This window comes from Gopherus evgoodei, chromosome 2 (assembly GCF_007399415.2).
Source record: "Gopherus evgoodei ecotype Sinaloan lineage chromosome 2, rGopEvg1_v1.p, whole genome shotgun sequence".
Lineage (NCBI taxonomy): Eukaryota > Metazoa > Chordata > Testudines > Testudinidae > Gopherus > Gopherus evgoodei.
This window is the reverse complement of record NC_044323.1, coordinates 286,257,492-286,275,138: the sequence shown is the minus strand read 5'-3', so window position 1 is coordinate 286,275,138 and position 17,647 is coordinate 286,257,492. Positions and strand designations below refer to the sequence as shown.

General features: G+C 44.3%; 1 protein-coding gene across 1 annotated transcript in view; it reads left to right on the top strand.

The window, feature by feature from the left end:
• COL22A1 (collagen type XXII alpha 1 chain) overlaps positions 1-17,647 on the top strand; it is a 327,940-nt gene that overhangs the window by 123,371 nt on the left and 186,922 nt on the right. The window contains 2 exon segments of the mRNA XM_030553879.1: positions 5,472-5,583; positions 16,529-16,652. Of these exon segments, the coding sequence (XP_030409739.1) occupies positions 5,472-5,583; positions 16,529-16,652 (236 nt within the window).

Sequence of the window (17,647 nt, the reverse complement as noted above, 5' to 3'; positions counted from 1 at the left end):
GTGGTATCAAGCCAAATGTCCATTATTCAGAAAATGCAGAGTGCCCTCAATGTAGAAAAGCTTTTTGTGACAAGGGAAAGAGTTGAATGTTAAAACCAGCTTTGAATGCGGCTCAATATCCCACTAGCAACTGGCTGAAAACTGAGGGGTAAACAGATAAGAGAGAATGAATATGCTGAAAGAGATAAATAGAACAATACAATACATAGAATCGAGTATTATGAATATGGGATCAAGTGATGATATATGCTGCCTTGGAAACAATGTTGTGGTCTTATTTCCTGTTGTTACAGAAAGCTGGCTATTCTGTTAAAGCAGCCCTTTCCTCTATAGTATTTGATTCTCTGGCTCCATCTCTTCTCCATTACCTGTTTGCTCATGGTTTTGAATCCTCCTTTTCTTATACTGTCTCTTCACTCTCAGCTGCTCACTGTTTTTGCCTTCTCCTTATTTGTCCAGCACCATTCTCTCTCCACTTTTATCTGCTGGTGCTACAGATCTGCCTCTCCCCGTGTTTTGCTGATGCTTCAGGCGGATGTTCTAGAAGAACAGGCTTCAATGAAAAGAACAGGAGTTCTTGTGGCACCTTAGAGTCTAACAAATTTATTTGAGCATAAGCTTTCGTGGGGTGCAGCCCACTTCTTTGGATGCATAGAATGGAATATATATTGAGGAGATATATATACACATACAGAGAGCATGAAAAGGTGGGAGTTGTCTTAACGTAGGACCTGAGGAGAGAGTCCACACAGCCAGACAACCCTGATGTTAGGGTGCCAATACCTGAGATGATGGGGCATCCAGGATTTCCAGGTTTATGGATCTTGGGTAGCAAATAGAATACCCCTGGTCGGGGTTCTATTTCATGCTCTCTGTATGTGTATATATATCTCCTCAATATATGTTCCATTCTATGCATCCGAAAAAGTGGGCTGTAGCCCACGAAAGCTTATGCTCAAATAAATTTGTTAGTCGTTAAGGTGCCACAAGTCTGTGGATATAGACTAACATGGCTGCTACTCTGAAGGCTTCAGTGAATGAGCATCTCCACTTTAGAGAGAAGGAGATAAACAGGTCATCTTCTGGACATACATTAGCGATAGGCCTCAGCCAGAATTCCTGATTCTCACCTTCCCATATTTGCTGAGGCTGGAATTCAGATCAAAATCCAGACTTTCTAGCTGTAGTTTGGAGGTTGTTCTGCTATGGTAGGACCCTCTAATGTTTGCTGTGTGATACAGCAGAAAAACCAGAACATTCAATTGACCATAAACAAAAAGGAAACTGGCCCATCCAACTGCACCTTCCAACTGGAGGAAATGGTGCAAAGTAAACAATTAGTGTGAATGGTGACTCCTGGTGGTACAGGTGAAGAATGTTTTAATATTATTACAAACCTATGACCATCTAAGTTCCTGCCTCCTTGTACCATGGGCGGGGAGTCCTTGTGCAAAGTATTGGGACTACAGGACAGTAGCTTGCTTGAGCCTTGTTTCTTACCCTAGGGTGGGATTTTAAAAAGTGCTCAGCATGAGCGTGACTCTCCCCCACTGAAGTCGTTGGTAAAACTCCTTATGGTTTCAGTGGAAGCAGAGTTAGGTCAACTCGAAGCACATATGAAAACCCAACTGTAGTATGTATGGAAACAAGGGCAAGAGGCAATTGCTTAATAGCAAGAGGCTCTGTTAATGAATCCTAGTCTATAGTGCACTCCCAAGGCACTTAAATCCTCTGGCTTTTTATTTAAGGAATTTAAATGTTAAAAAACTCCTTACAAGTTACTTGTAAATATCAGCAAATTGTTTTTAAAATGATTTATGCAAATTAGCTCTTTAAATATTTTGCAGGAAGTGCCCTTGATTTCCTCCCCCCGCCCACATACACACTCAAAAGATGGCAACCCTAAATGGGATCTGTACAGTTTTGGGAGACAGTCAGAGAAGCTGCTGTTAGCTAAAAGTGCTGAATCAAACTGCTTAGCTGGATTTCTGAAAGTGGAGTTAATTATCTGTGTAAAGTTGCTGCTTTTTGCTGTCTTTTCTGAAGAGTTGAAATACTAGTGAATAATATAACTTGTGAATTCTGGGTGTTTGTCTGTCCTCTCAATTTGACAATTACTCCAGATATAGAAGTTGCTTTTGACGCCAGAAAGACATGGGGAAACTGAGGTACTGATTGGACAAGCAAATTGTCCGTGCTCAACATAACAGGTCACTTTGTGAACGGGAATAGAATTTAGGAGTTCCTAGTTCCATGCTCAATCCCCTGGAACATAGTGCCTGAATATAAACTTTATTAAGAAAACCTCCTCCAAATAACTGGAGAAATCTATATTTGCTAATACTTGCATCTTCCTTGGTAGATTAATAGAGGTTCATTAGCAGAGAAACACTGCAGTTGAGCAGTTCCAATCCTTCACACTCTGCAGGTGAAGGAAGATCGTGACTGTAGGCCATGATTTAGGGTACTGCAAGGCTACCTTTGGTCCTCAGACCATAGACTGGGCTCCTCAGTTGTAAAAGGAAGTGCTCTTGAATATTACAATTAGCACAACGTGAACGGTGCCCAGTGCCACAGTTTGGCTGCGTTCTTCCTGCAGTAACTGTCTGCATCTGGAGTAATGGGCTGCTTCCCATAAGGAGTTATTACTGCAAATAAAGAGACATTGGACTGATTTGATCAGTAGAGCAGCACCTAAGAAATTACTTTCCTAGTCCAGTTTGTCATTGTGAAACAGAGCCTTTCTTTCAGGTCATTGTTCTAATGTTATTGGTCTGACCAGGGTACACTGTTTTTCATGAGACTGAATCAGGTTAGATGTTTTCAGTAGCCTCATGTTTTAGTGGGCATAATGAAGTAGGCTCCTGATGATCAAAGAGTGTTTTCCATCTCATTAGCTGCCATATTTATAGCATTGCTGATTAAATGGCTCAGAGTCAGAAGCCATCCAGCTAACCACATCTGTGCTGATGGTGGCAAGCCACCAGCAGTGTATCCATGCACTATGCTATGCAAGACTGGAGTATGCTTGCCTGTTCTACTCATCAAAAAGGTCAGAAAGCTAAGAGATGTGTCTGAGAGTTGTATAATTCTCTTCTAGGACTTGGTTTGTGCCTGCTAAGAACAGCCCTACACTGCATGACTCATTCATCTCCAGAGGAAGCTCAAGGAAGCCAGGAGACACTTGCTGGCTTTCAAGGGAAGTGTCATACTTCTCCATCCCTTAGCTGTGTACTCACCACTCTGGAGCCAGTTAATCCTGGTACTTTGTAGGGTGGACCAGAGAGTTGTAGCTTGAGAGGAGGTCTGACCCTACAGCCCCAAGCTGTCCCCTCGCTGTCTCTGCACTGGATCTAGAGCCAACAAAGGGATGGATTCATTCCAGAGTGCTTCCAGATACACAAAGTAAACAATCTGGGGCAGAAATTGAGAAAAAATATATTTTTCTTCTTCAGTTAAAATTATCATAGATGTTACATGTACATGCACATTTTTCATTTGAAAATGTGATGGGTCTCTTTAAGGGGGCATTATGTAGCAAATGGATGGGTTAGTTAAAAATAAACCCCTTAATACTTGCTATTCCGATCATAAACTTACCAATTTATTAGTTGAAAACCATGATGGGAAACCACACAGCGAAGCCTCCTTAAAAAGCTTCATTCTTTAGGAAAGTTATACCCCACAGGATTTTTACTAATATCCTTTGAAGCATCATTAAAATATAATTTCAACTACGGTCGTCATGGTAAATGAACAAAGTATTTTTTGCTAAGCGAGATTGATTCTGTTTCAGTGTTTGTTCATTTCCTCGTTAAGTCTCCAAAATAAAAGTAATTTGCAATGCACCAATCTTTAGTGTGAATTTGTGAGATTCTGCTGTAATTTACCTGCATGCTGTATAATAACAAATTATCATCATTAGGTTCTATTTGCAAAGTAGCTTTAACAAGCTTGCTTATCTGTTTCATTGTACTATTTTATTAGCGTAAGCAGCTCTGATCCTGCTCTCTTTTAGGGATTTCAGCAAGGTGAAGTGATTGATTGAATATGACACTTCGTTTGCGTTGACTGTAACAGTTTGAAAGCCATAAACAATCCCTCAAGATAAGGATGTTTGCTTGAGTTGTCAGGGAAAGATTAAAGCATATTTGACATCTGAGGGTAATGATGGAAATACTTAGGAGGAAGTTTTCATCACCATCACTTGTATCTACATAGCAGAGCTTTTCCTACATAGTTTGAAATGTCTGGCAGCTGATGCTGAATTGGAATTGTGTAGCAGCTTTGGCAGTGATCCAAGCTGCCCCTTCACAAATTAGCTTTTGTGGACAGCTAACAAGCTTCCTTGCCAATGAATGCGAGCCATTTCTCACAGACAACACTTGTGGTCCTTCCTCACATCAGTATGTTTGGTGTAAATTAAAAATATGTGCTGCAGGGTGAAAGGAGCTATCAGCAAGTTTGTATGGACAGGTCATGCTGGTTTTATATTATAGCCAGTAGGGGGCTTTCAAGTCTCTGGTTGTCTCTATTTGCTAGAATTTATAGAAGCAATCATGGCTGATGACAGTATGTTAGAAGGTTTGTCAATAGAGTTGTCACCCGAGTGGTTATGGGATGAAGCCATGAGGCCCTGGAAGTATCTTAGCTGCCTTATTTAACCTCCTGATTGTCCAGCAGCAGAGTGGACAGGAGGGAAGGCTACTGAGAGCCAGGAAAACTCATGCAAGACAAAAGAATCAGCCACCTTGAAAAGGTGCTTCTCCCCCCAACAACAGACAGCATACTTTCGGTTTATATTTTGCTGTCTCCTGCTACCCATAGCTCTGTCCTGGGCCTGGACTGCACACAATTTTTGTTTCAATTTAACTACATTGGTTTAAAAACTGATGTGGTTAAATTGGTAGAAACACCTTGTGTGCATGTATCATAATAAGCTGTTCCAATATAAGCCTGTCTAAATTGGTATAACTGCATCCACACAAAGGATTGCACCAATTTATCTATGTTGGATTGGTTCTAAACTAGTATAGTTATATTGGTGCAGAAATTGTATGGAGACAAGCCCTTGGACTAACTGCTCTCCAGTAACAGGCTTCCCTAGATTTTATCTGTGCTGTTTATTTCTACCCGTTAACTGTGTGACTCTCGTGGATTAGTTGAATCTCATCTCCTCTTAGGCACTATGGGAATACAAATAATCATCATAAGTGCATGTAAAATGTCATTTTGATCTCTTTAAGGCACTTTGCAGTTTGATTTTTCTCTTCCTATGTGTTTATCACTCTGATTTTGGAGTAATTTGACAGACTAAATCATGCTGGAATTATGCTCAAACTTCTCCAAGTCGGAATTGGCATCCATGGTTGAACGTAGACACCAGAGTACAGTCTGAATGCTTGCCCCATTATTCTGCTGTTTGAACAGTAGCCTGATCAGTCTTGTCTTTACCATCTACTTTGGGACAGGGTTTGACCTGGTGGATTTGTTCAGCGTGAAGGAAATTTTTGGAAGGAAAGAAAATGGAATTCAGAGTTCTTATGTACGACTTGGAAGCTTCCCCGTTGTGCAGAAAACTGAGTAAGTTTCCTGATCTTCTTTTCACTTGAGCTTCTGATATCTGTGATTCAGTTCTTTTAAGTTAACCCTGACTCTTAGCGAATGTCCCGAGGCAGTGCATCTATAGGAAATGCATAAAGGAGTTTCTGCTGGCTTTGAGTTGTCCATTCAACTCTGCTGGCAATGCTCTGTCACAAGCCACCCTGGAGCTTAGATTCTAACCCCATTAATCACTCCTGTCTAAAATGAGCATTTGGTGGCAGTTGCACTGAGATGTGTGTTTGCTAACCGCAGGAGACTGATTCCCAGTGGATGTAGTTATCAGGCAGCTAATACAGTTTCTTAACCTCCTAAAAGAATGAACAGCAGTTAATCCTCTGTCAACATGGATTCAGTTCTCAGGGGTTTTATAACATGAGGCTGCCTGCTGTGTCACAGTCCATCAAAATGGGCTCTCTTCAACCTGTCATATCAGTTCTGCTAGCATTAGCCTTGAGAAGAATGACTGCATAATTTCATTGAGTGCCTGTGGAGCAATGGATTGAATTGTCATTGTTAACTTTTTTTGGCAGTAAATATCAATGTGATCATTTTAAACTTAATATTAAAAAATCAATATTAATTATTTTCCTTCTTCTGGACAAGAGTTATTTTTCCAATCTGTTTTGACTCTTCTCCTTGGTTCATTGCATATTGGAGATACTCTGGCCATTTACATTTATTTGATTTCATATGTTTGGTCCATCCTCAAACCAACCTGGATTGATTCCCTCTCCACCCTCTTCCCTAAAAAAAAAAAAAAAAAAAAAAAAAAAAAAAAAAAAAAAAAAAAAAGTGAAAATATGACTACAGGAAAAAAGTTTAAAGTCTGTAAATTATGTCAAGTCTCAGGGTAAGTGAATTTAGGAATTAGGATAAATTCACTGTACTAAATGAACCTTGGTCACTATGTGAAATGTATATATAACTGCTCTATGTATAAGGGAACGAGACAAATTCTGTATGACTCAGGAAAATGAGAAAGGGATCCAGAGCCTTTCACTTCTGCTGTGGCTTGTTTGTTTAAATCCTGCCTAAATTTGTCATGGTCCAGATTCAGCAGTCACTTAAGTACTGGCTTAGCCTTAAGGACATGAGTAATCACAGCCTTCTTTATCAAAGCACTTAAGCACAGACATTAAGTCTGACTTCAATAAGACTTAAGCAAGTCTTTTTTGTGTTCAAGTGGAGTGCCCCAAGGATCGGTCCTGGGGCCGGTTTGGTTCAGTATCTTCATTAATAATCTGGAGGATGGCGTGGACAGCACCCTCAGCAAGTTTGCAGATGACACTAAACTGAGAGGAGTGGAAGATACGCTGGAGAGTAGGGACAGGATACACAGGGACCTAGACAAATTGGAGGATTGGGCCAAAATAAATGTGATGAGATTCAACAAGGACAAGTGCAGAATCCTACACTTAGGATGGAAGAATCCCATTCACCGTTACAGACTAGGAACTGAGTGGCTAGGAAGCAGTTCTGCAGAAAAGGACCTAGGGGTTACAGTGGACGAGAAGCAGGATATGAGTCGGCAGTGTGCCCTTTTTGCCAAGAAGGCTAACGGCATTTTGGGCTGTATTAGATGGGACATTGACAGCAGTCGAGGGGCATGATCATTACCCTCTATTCCACACTGATCAGTCCTCATCTGGAGTATCGTGTCCAGTTTTGGGCCACACATTACAAGAAAGATGTGAAAAAATTGGAAAGAGTCCAGCAGAGGGCAATAAAAGTGATTAGGGGGTTGGAGCACATGACTTATGAGGAGAGGCTGAGGGAACTGGAATTGTTCAGTCTGCAGAAGAGAAGAATGAGGAGGGATTTGTTAGCTGCTTTCAACTATCTGAAAGGGGGTTCCAAAGAGGACAGATCTAGACTGTTCTCAGTGGTACCTGATAACAGAACAAGGAGTAATGGTCTCAATTTGCAGTGGGGGAGGTTTAGGTTGGATATTAGGGAAAACATTTTCACTAGGAGGATGGTGAAGCACTGGAATGGGTTACTTAGGGAGGTGGTGGAATCTCCTTCCTTAGAGGTTTTAAGGTCAGGCTTGACAAAGCCCTGACTGGGATGATTTAGTTGGGGATTGGTCCTGCTTTGAGCAGGGGGTTGGACTAGATGACCTCCTGAGGTCCCTTCCAACCCTGATATTCTATGATTCTATGTGCCTAAGTGCTATGCTTAGGGACCTACCAAATTCATGGTCCATTTTGGTCAATTTCATGGTCATAGGATTATAAAAATAAAAAAAATTAATGATTTCAGCTATTTAAATCTGAAATTTCATGGTGTTGTAGTTGTAGGAGTTGTGAGGGGGGGTGTCACAAGATTATTGAGGGGTGAGTTGTTGTACTGATACCCTTCCTTCTGTGCTGCTGCTGGTGGCGGCACTGCCTTCAGAACTGGACAGCTGGAAAGGATGGCTTCTGGCTGGGAGCCCAGCTCTGAAGGCATCGGCGCTGCCAGCAGCAGCACAGAAGTAAGGATGGCATGGTACAGTATTGCCATCCATACTTCTGTGCTGCTACCTGCAGAGCTGGGCCCTCTGTCAGCAGCCGCCGCTCTGCACCAGCACGGAAGTAATGGTGGCATGGTATGGTATTGCCACCTTTAATTCTTGCTGGTGGGACACTGCCATCAGAGGTGGGCAACACCGCTCTCCAGCTGCCCAGCTCTGAAAGCAGCACAAAAGTAAATGTGCCAATACCGTGACCCCCCCTACATAACCTTGCGATCTCCATGAAGAGTGTGATTCAGCTAGAAAGTCACTTCCCTGAATCTGACTTGATGTTGCTGTGCTGAGAAGAATTTGCATATCTCTTTGCCAATCATGTTTAAAACGATGGGTGCAAATACATCTGTGCTGCTTTAACTTGGTCTCATCCCTTGTTGTGCAGAGGTTTCTGGTGGTACTGCGAATAGCTTGTGCCCAGCATCCCTCTCTGTTGTAGCTTGTGAAAGCCAGCGGTGAAGTACTTTATTATTAGATGGGAGTTCTCACGTAGGACAAACTAGAAGAAGGCAGAGTGCCATCCCTACTGAAATGTGCTGAGGTTTGGCTTGTGCTGGAGCAAGTGTATCTCAGCTTTGATATTCTGTTGAACTATTGGCCAGTCTTGAACCTCCTCCTGTCTGGGGAACATGTACTGTGGAGTTATCTGGACAGGGTAAGCTTTCTGTCTTTCTCAATCTGGTTTCAGACCCCAGCATAAGGCTGAGATACTCTAGTGTTGGCCACTAACACAAACCCCTAAGACAGAGAGGATAACATGAGGGCAGTGTGACTGATGTGTATGATGCATGACTGAGTGATGGATTCAGGACATCGATATTAGATCTGTCACTTAGCTGTGTTCAGTGGCTATTCATCATGTAATAATCCTGATCTGAGTGTGTAGACTAGCTAAGGAGGACAGGACTTCACTGAAGTGAATCCATTCATTATTTTGAGATAGGTATCAATAAGCTTTGAGGACCCTTCTAGAGGCATCCAGGACTCATTGCAATTTTTGCTCCAGGAAGCCATTAGAACTATTTAGCAGGTGTTGTTACCCACATACATGTCACTGTCTTATCAAGTCACAGGGTCCAATTTCTTTCCTCAATAACAAACTGTTAAGGGGAGATTTTTAGTCTGTAGTGACAGACACCAAAAATTGCCCGAAGGTTAAAAGAATGAAAACCGTTTGCATCTGAGCATTTTCAGGCATAGCATTGCAGTGGCAATCTCCGTGGTGAACTCTGTCTTCGTGCTCTCTTGTTGTTTAGCTGAGATGACAGATTAGCTGGAATAAAGTTAATTAAAGCAGAATAGTGATGAGACTGATAGACATTTCCTGCTGGATGAAGAAACTGCTGTAGGCGCTTGCTTGTTCCCTGCCTGCCAGCGACAGGATTCAGGAGCGCCCGTTGACATCTGCTGGGGAATCAGCAGTGTTGAAAATCATGCCCCTTAATTAGGTATCTAAATCTTGATTTTAGTGGGTAGTAGGCAACACTGTCACCCTGTGCCTGAAATTGTGGCCATCTAATGGCCATTCAGTGGCTTGTGTAAAATGAATTGCTGTTCTCAGGCCAGTTCCTAGTAGCCATTTGTCCACATCACGGCTCCAACTACAATATTTCACAAGGGTCATCACTCTTCTGGACAATGGGGCTAATCCAAAGCCCACTGAAGTTCTTTCCATTGACTTTAACAGGCTTTGGATCAGGGCATGTTTACCAGTCATTGACTGGGCGAAGGGCTAGCATTATATTCTGAGCTGTAGAAGTGGTCCATCCTGCATAGGCTAGGGGCTCACTAGCATTGCAACTTAGGGCATTCTTACATTGCTTCTGCTCATGCTGCATCATTTTGTATAACATAGCTGCAGTGTTCTCCCTAGGACTGTTGGTATTGAAACAGTTTTTTTTTAATAAATTACTAAATTTCCCACTGCAAACTCTCAAAAAAAGGAAATTAGAAAAGAGCCTGCTGACTTCCATCCTTCTTCTGTATTTTAACTAGCAAGCCCCTGCAGTTTGGAAGGAAAACAAATTCAATTTCCAGGAAGTTTTAGTATTTTTCATTTTTGTCTTCAGTAGCCCAAGGTATGGTGGGTTCCAGGGAGAGTCCCATGGGAACATCACTCAAGGAAAATGAAATCACATATACCTACATAAAACTAGGAACTGAAATTAGGAATAGCACTAAAACAAAGACTCCTTCCTCCAAATAGTTAGTAGTAGTGTTAAGCAATTCATGGCAGCTTCTTGTAATTAGATACTAAGTAATTAATTTACTGAATAATATATTTAAATGGTTTTAGTTTCCATTTGGGAAAAATAAAGTTATACGTGAGAATTTTGTGCTCGGAAAAGGTGCCAAACTGGTGGCCCTGGAGAGTGAAATCCTCTTCATCTGCAGAAGTAGGGCCCCAATTCAGCAAAGCACTTGTACTTCTGTACTTGAGCACTTGCTGAAAGTTAAGCAGGTGCTTAAGTGCCTGGCTGAACTGAGTCCTAGGATGCAGGGTGGGCAAAAGCAGTGCAAACTTTCCTCGGTGCCTCAAACATAATCTGTATGGACCACCTCTAAGGCTGACAGGGTATTTCAGTCTCCGTGGCTGATTCAGTCACTGGCCTCTCTGATTAGAATTGTAGTAGTGGCTTTTGTGAAATGGACAGCTGCTCCCTGAGAACGAGCCTGAAAAAGGGGGAAATCATGCCCTGCAGACCCCTGCATAAATTTCCCTGTACCCTATGCTATCTCTGTGGCACTGTCTCCCTGGATGCTACGGAAAGCACTCAACGGGCCCTGGGATCCATATGGGGCAGAGAAGTAGGGAGAGGTCAGGACAGCACAACTTCTTCCTTCCAGCCCTGCAGAGATTTTGAAGAAAGACAGTTCAACCTGGAGCTGCAGTTTTATTGTCTTTCTCCCAAAACACCCTCCGCAGCGAGTTCCTCCTTTTAAGTGGACTGTTCATAGGAAGATCTAGCTGCCGGGGACTTGAAACTTTGGCAACTGTGTGTGTGGTGGGGGGACATGTCAGGCCACAGAGCCCACCAGTCAGTCAAGGGCCCCTTCACAGATGGCCCTGGCCTCTTGCTGATTTCCCAGGAGATCAAGAGGGTTATTGAGTGAGCCCCACAGCCTATTCCGCAGGGGAGCAAGCCCCATCTCCCCATCTTCACAGGTTTCTCATGGAAATTTCCGCCCCAAGAGCCTTATTCCACAGGTTTTGTGGCCAGAAGGTGCAATCTGGCCGTGGTGATGACCATGTTGTAGATAATAGGGAAGTAGAGTGATACCCACCAGCCTCAGTTCAGATAGATGGCTGAATGGCCATCAAATGTGAGTGAATATTAGCCATTGCTGGGCTGGGCTGGAATTGATTCATTGGCTCAATGACCCAAATATTCAGTGACCGACAAGTCTGGGTTTACAGGTGTTTCCTTCATGTTTCAGTGTTCTCTTTAATTTTTGTCAACTAATTTCCAAAATATCTTAAAAATGTCAGTAATTCTATGCAAACAGCACACCTTTGTCACATTTGGTATCAGGAATGAAAACTGGCTAATGTTTCTCTTTGTGGTGTGGTGGTTGTGGGTGGAGGATTTGATGTTCTTATGGCAAATGAAAGGTGATGAGAAGTCCTCTGAATCATAGAATATCAGGGTTGGAAGGGACCTCAGGAGGTCATCTAGGCCAACCCCCTGCTCAAAGCAGGGCTAATCCCCAGATAGATTTTTATCCCTGTTCTCTAAATGTCCCCCTCAAGGGTTGAACTCACAACCCTGGGTTTAGCAGGCTAATACTCAAACCGCTGAGCTATCCCTCCCTCCTAAATGTGTGTTCTCATTTTTTGTATGTCGAGGTTGCGATTCACCTGAGCTTGAATTTGGGTTAATGAACCTGTAAGCTAACCTGCTACACTAGGGATTTCTCCAAACTTGGAGCTTTGCAGAGAGCTCTTTTGTGACCAGTTGTGTTCTTCTCAGAATTATAAACTCAGCAATCAACAGCAAGCTCTTTGCAGATACCAGGCAACCTGTAAAGCAGGCTTTCAGGCGCTCTGAAGGATGGATCATGAGCTCATTTCAGCGTCAGGTGAAGGCAGGGAAATAAAACATTTCTGAGGACTGCACTCACAGTACTTGGATTCCCAAATACCCAACTGAGTCACTTGATGGTCATCAGTGTTTTTAGTGGGGAAGGAAATGAAAACTCATCAACAGAGCGCTTGTTAGTTATGAGGTATTGCATTTCCACAAAAGACACAGGGGCAAAGAATTTCAGCTCCAGCTTTTGTCATGTCTTCTGAGCAACAGAAGTGTCTTTATATTTGCTTTCGGCACAAAGGCTGTGTCTGCCAGGAACTTTCAGCCTGTTCTTCAGAGCCTACAAAAATCAGGTGAGGCTGAGGGGGACTGGTAACAAGTTATTATAGCTTTTCCCCACTTTAAATCCATGTGATCCGCTGTTCAGCAGCATCTACGTAATGAGTCAGTGGTTTCAGTCCAGTTCCTAGCACAGAGGTTTCCACAGAGCCACACAGGCAGTCCTAGTAGAGAGTCCAAGAATGGACACATCCAGTAGTGTAATCAAGGGTAAACGTGCGTAAATGGAATTTTTCCACTTCTCATTTGGGGAATGTGGAGTTTAGGTTAAGTTCATTTACCTACTTCCCCACTGGACACTTCCAAGTTTCAGTGGAAGCCCTTGGGCCAAACACGTGAGCCCAACACTCAAAAACAAGCTAAACTTTAAGCACATCCCATTCAACAAAGCCTTAAGACCTGTTGATTTTAATGGGACTTGCATCCATACTTATAAAGAAGCTTAAATGCTTTGCTTAAATGCTTTGCTGAATCAGGGCCTTGGTAGGGGCCAGTAAGAGAGATGCTCCTGCCAATGCTATGCCCATCCTGTGGGTAAATACAAGGGACTTCTTCTCCCCAGGACTGCAAATGTTATCATTTGCCAGCACTAAGTTAACTGAGACAATGTGTTGGTCTGCTTGGCTTTCATTACATGTACTGTGTGGGAAGAGTAGCCAGAGCAGTAGCTAATGGGTCTCTCTGCACTAGGACTCAAAAGTCAGAGTGCCAGGGAGTTGGGGGGTGAAAAGCTGTCTCCTATAACAGGCCTGAGCTAACTCAATTCCTGCTGTGTTTCCAGGGAGCGGGGTTAGAGAGGACAGCAGGCAGAACAGGAGCTTGGGGCACCAGAAAGTGCCCAGGGCTTGGAGTGAGGAGATATAGGGTAGGAAGCCCAAGTGGTTAGTAACAAAGGGGGATAGCAGCTCTGGGACTTGGGGGATTTTGAAGCTGAGCAGAGAGAAGGGGAGACAACAGCAGGAGAGAGAGAGGAATGTCTACACTGGAAAAAAACCCAACAAACAAACAAATTAAATGAACCCATGGCGCCAAGTCCTAGAGTCCAGGTCATCTGACTTGGGCTTGCAGGGCTTGTATTACAGGACTAAAAATAGCAGTGTAGACATTCCCACTCAGCCTGGAACTTGGGCTCTGAGACCAACCCTCCCTCCCTGGGTTTCAAAGCTGAAGCTCCAGCCATTGGAGAAGGAACAGCTACACTGCTATTTTTAGCCCTGTATTTTGAGCCCCGCAAGTCAGTTGACCAGGGCTCTGAGACTCACTGACTTTTTTTTTCTTTTTTTGCAGTGTAGACGTACCCAGAGAGGTTCAGGGACAAGACAGGAGGGGGATGGACCAGTAGAGTAGCAAAGGGTGCTACTGATGCCCTTGGAAGAAGAGTCAGGAAGATAGGCAGGTGAGGAAAGGGAATGGAAGCACAGATGGTAATTGGCAGCATTTCAGGAGCTTAGATATCGGAGGCACTCCCAAAGCCAGCACTCCAGCAAGGATGGGAGGGTTCATGGCCAAACACCAGCTGGGTTGACTTCTCTCCTGAAACGAATGGAGACCTTGTGGTTTTTAGCTCATTATTCTGAAAGGTTCGTTAGGGAATGGGGTGGTGGTGGAGGGAAGGACAGTTGAATCTGTTAGCAATTTAAAAGGGCCCTGTTTCCCTCTTCAGAGAATCACACAAAACCCATGTACAAAGCAGACAGTCATGCAACAGGCAGTTCACACAAATTACGTGCCAAAGTCACATGAGGCCCGGCTGCGTGCCCATTGGCAGGACTGATGTGATTGACATGGCTGTCCCTCACCAGACCTCCTTTGCACTGCTTCTGTGGCTTTTTGTTGCCACTTCAATGCCAGATTTATTCTCCCCTGGGGCTCTGGCAGGACAGTGGCAACCCAGGAGACTGTTCTTTTGTGATATGGACTTATTGTGGGCTCCACAACTTGAAGGGGAGGGAGCTCTTGCACTCTCTGTTTTGCTGTGTGAGAGACAGGATGCTGGCACCAGGATAATCCATGGCGGGGGGAAGGGCAGTTGGGTGAGCAGCTAGCAAACAGGAGTTGGCTCTGTCGGGCCAAGTCCTAGGTCTCCCTAGGTGAAGGGTAAAGTGCCAGTAGGGAGCCAGAATCTGATGCTCGTATGCTGTCCAGTTATTCAGAGGTGCTGCGCGCTTGCAGCTCTCTTGGGGAGCTCATTCAGGCCACACAAGCAACAGGTGTTACACTGTAAAGGCCTCCAGTTAGCTGTGTGGAAATGGAGCTGAGCAGCTGGTGAAACATGTTAACAGGACATATAGAAAATGACGAGATGAGCCAGACAGAAATAACTCTGCCAGGGGTCCAAGGTCTTGCTGTTGTTGGAGATCTCTCACAGCATACAAGGAGGTAGGAGTTGTGGATGCTACGTAGTGACTACCAGGAGACTTCTTCAATCTGGCTTTTGGAAAAGAATTTGTGGTTCATTGGGGGTGTTCCATTTATGTGTGTGTTATAGCAGAAGCAACAGTAATGATCTAAACCACAGTAATATCTGCTCAGATATCTTGAAGGGCTTAGCTTCAAATCAGGTAATTCAAAGTGAAAGCTAACGACCGGGACATTGGTTTGCATAAAGCATGAATGAGTTTGAATCGTTGCTGTAAACTCAACCCAATCCTTATTTGAGGTGGCTTTTATTAAAAAAAAAATTGGATATTTTAAAACACCTGCAGCCTGAATTTTCAGCAGCGGCCTCTAGTTTTGAATGTCCAGCTTCCACTCTTCCCTTGCTCCTCTGGGCAACGTCAGGAATGTTACCAATGCGAGTAGCTTCCTCAGTGCTTCGCCCTTTATTTATTGCTGCTAAGGCTTTGGGGTTCTCACTGGTGCCTGCAACACTTGGCAACAAGATTGACTCAAACAGGTTGATTCTTCGTCTTCTCAGAGATGGGCACCGATCCTACGGGGCAAGCTATGCACTAGGGATGTAAATAGGGTTTTAAAATACTAACTGTGTAACCTGTTAAAATTCTATTGGTTAAATGGTTAACCGTTAAGGCGTTCACATAGGTAGGGAACTAGCACTGTGAGGGGGGAGGGTTGCTGCAGCACCCTTACATTTTATGCGGGGCTCCACTGTTGGCTTGCATCAGCGGTCCAGGTGGCCGGCCCTGTGCCTGGGGTCCTGGCTGCTAGCCCTGTGCTTGGGACTCTGCTGCAGCTAAGATGCTGGGCATGGGTTGCAGCAAAGTCCCTGGGCAGGAAGCAGCAGCCGGGACCCTGGGCACACAGCGGAGTTCCGAGTACGGGCTGGCAGCGGAGTTCTTGGTGCGGGCTGGCAGTCAGGACCCCAGACGCAGGGTAGCAGCGGAGTTTAATCATTACTTGTCCGAAACCGATAAGGCTGATGCTTATCGGTTAACCAGTTACACTTGTACTCAGTGCATAGTAGGGATGTAAATTTCTGCTAAATCTGTTTGCAGAGTGTGTTTTGAGAAAGCACATCTGATTCCACAAGCTAACGGAACAGTAACATCTCCTTCAGGGCTGGCACTAAAAGCAGTGCCTGCTTTGTCTGGAATCCGATCCAATATAATCCTTTCATGCTGCTCCAGTTGAGTACGTTCACAGGATGTGTCAGATCTGCCTGCCTGCTTTTCAGATGTGAAAAGCCCCCCACCGCAGCAGAGTATCCAGACAGGATGCTTCACTTATCCGCTGGGTAGCTAGGCACCCAGGTGGGGGTACCTCATCAGGGAAAACCCAACCTGTTCAGCATAATGTAGAACAGTCTGCAAAATCCCAGGTTTTGGTATTTAGGATGAGGGCTGGGAATGAATCATCTCCTCACCACATGAATGAGGAAGAGCCCCTCTAGGCTAAAGCTGGCATGCACTGCTGGAGGAGAGCAGACACACGTTTGTGTTTTTACTGGCTGCCAGATGCAGCAGATTTTTTAGACATCTACATCATGGCTTTGGGAAATCTTGCCAGGACACGCAGGGGCTTCCGTTGGAGTCTTTTGCTCTTCGTTGTTGTCGGTTACATTTCTCTCTCACTTCCTCTTCCCCAGGAGTGTATTCCCACAGGGCCTGCCTGATGAATATGCCTTTGTAGCCACCTTCAAATTTCGGAAGGCTTCCAGGAGAGAAGACTGGTATATTTGGCAGATTATCGACAAGTACGGCATACCGCAGGTATGGGGCCCTTTCCAGCCTTTGGGAGCAGCCGTGTTTCGCACAGGCTGGCTATGCCGCTTTAACCCTTCACTCCCCATTCCGAATGGACTGATGAACATTCCTTTCGACTGCCACTCTTTCCGTTTATTCTGCCAAAGAACTTTTGCCTTTAAAATTGGACACGGCCCATGGTTTACATTGGGAAGGAGGTTTGCTCAGGCAGTGTCTAGAGTTAGGAGGAAATGAGCAGAGAAAAGAAACTCTCCTAATTTTCATAAGCACTTTGAGTCTTTCAATAAGTTTATTCAGTCGGCGCTTTATAGAAAAATTACTGATTGCCCCAGAATAGGGGAGGATGACCTCATGGTTAAAGCACAGGACGGGGCTTCAGGAGAAGTGGCTTCTCTTCCTGACCCTGCCACAGACTTCCTGGGTGACTTTGGGCAGGTTACATAACATCCCTTTGCCTCAGTTTCCTCCCCTGTTAAATGGGCATGATAATGCTTCCCTACCCCACATGGGGTTTGTGAAGGTGAATTTATTAATGTTTGTAAAGCACTTGCAGAACTTAAGGTAGAAAGTGCTATAGCTGTACAGTCACAGAACCTAGCGAGCACCCCCTCCTAGCCACTCATTAAGATGGCTGTGAGAGGGAATCCAAGGCTCTGTTGCTCCGGATCCCCAGGGATTTCAAGCATTTGGAGCCTCAGCAGGCTCCAGCTTTGGTTCCTTGCTTGGACTTTGTGGCACATTTTCTGGGCACCAAGTAGTCTGTTACCCCTTCTTGGAAATGGGGCTCTTCAGCTTATCTTCTCTAGGCTCCCCAAAACTCCCAAGATACCCAGTTACTTAAATACACTCTGCCCCACAGCTCCACCTCAGAGGCATGACACTTCCAGTTACAGTTTAACTCTTTCAGAGGCACACCGCGGTTGGGAAGCAGTTCACATACACTCTGACACTTTGCACGGAGTCGAATGCTTTTGTTCTTTTATACCTAATCATACAGAGAA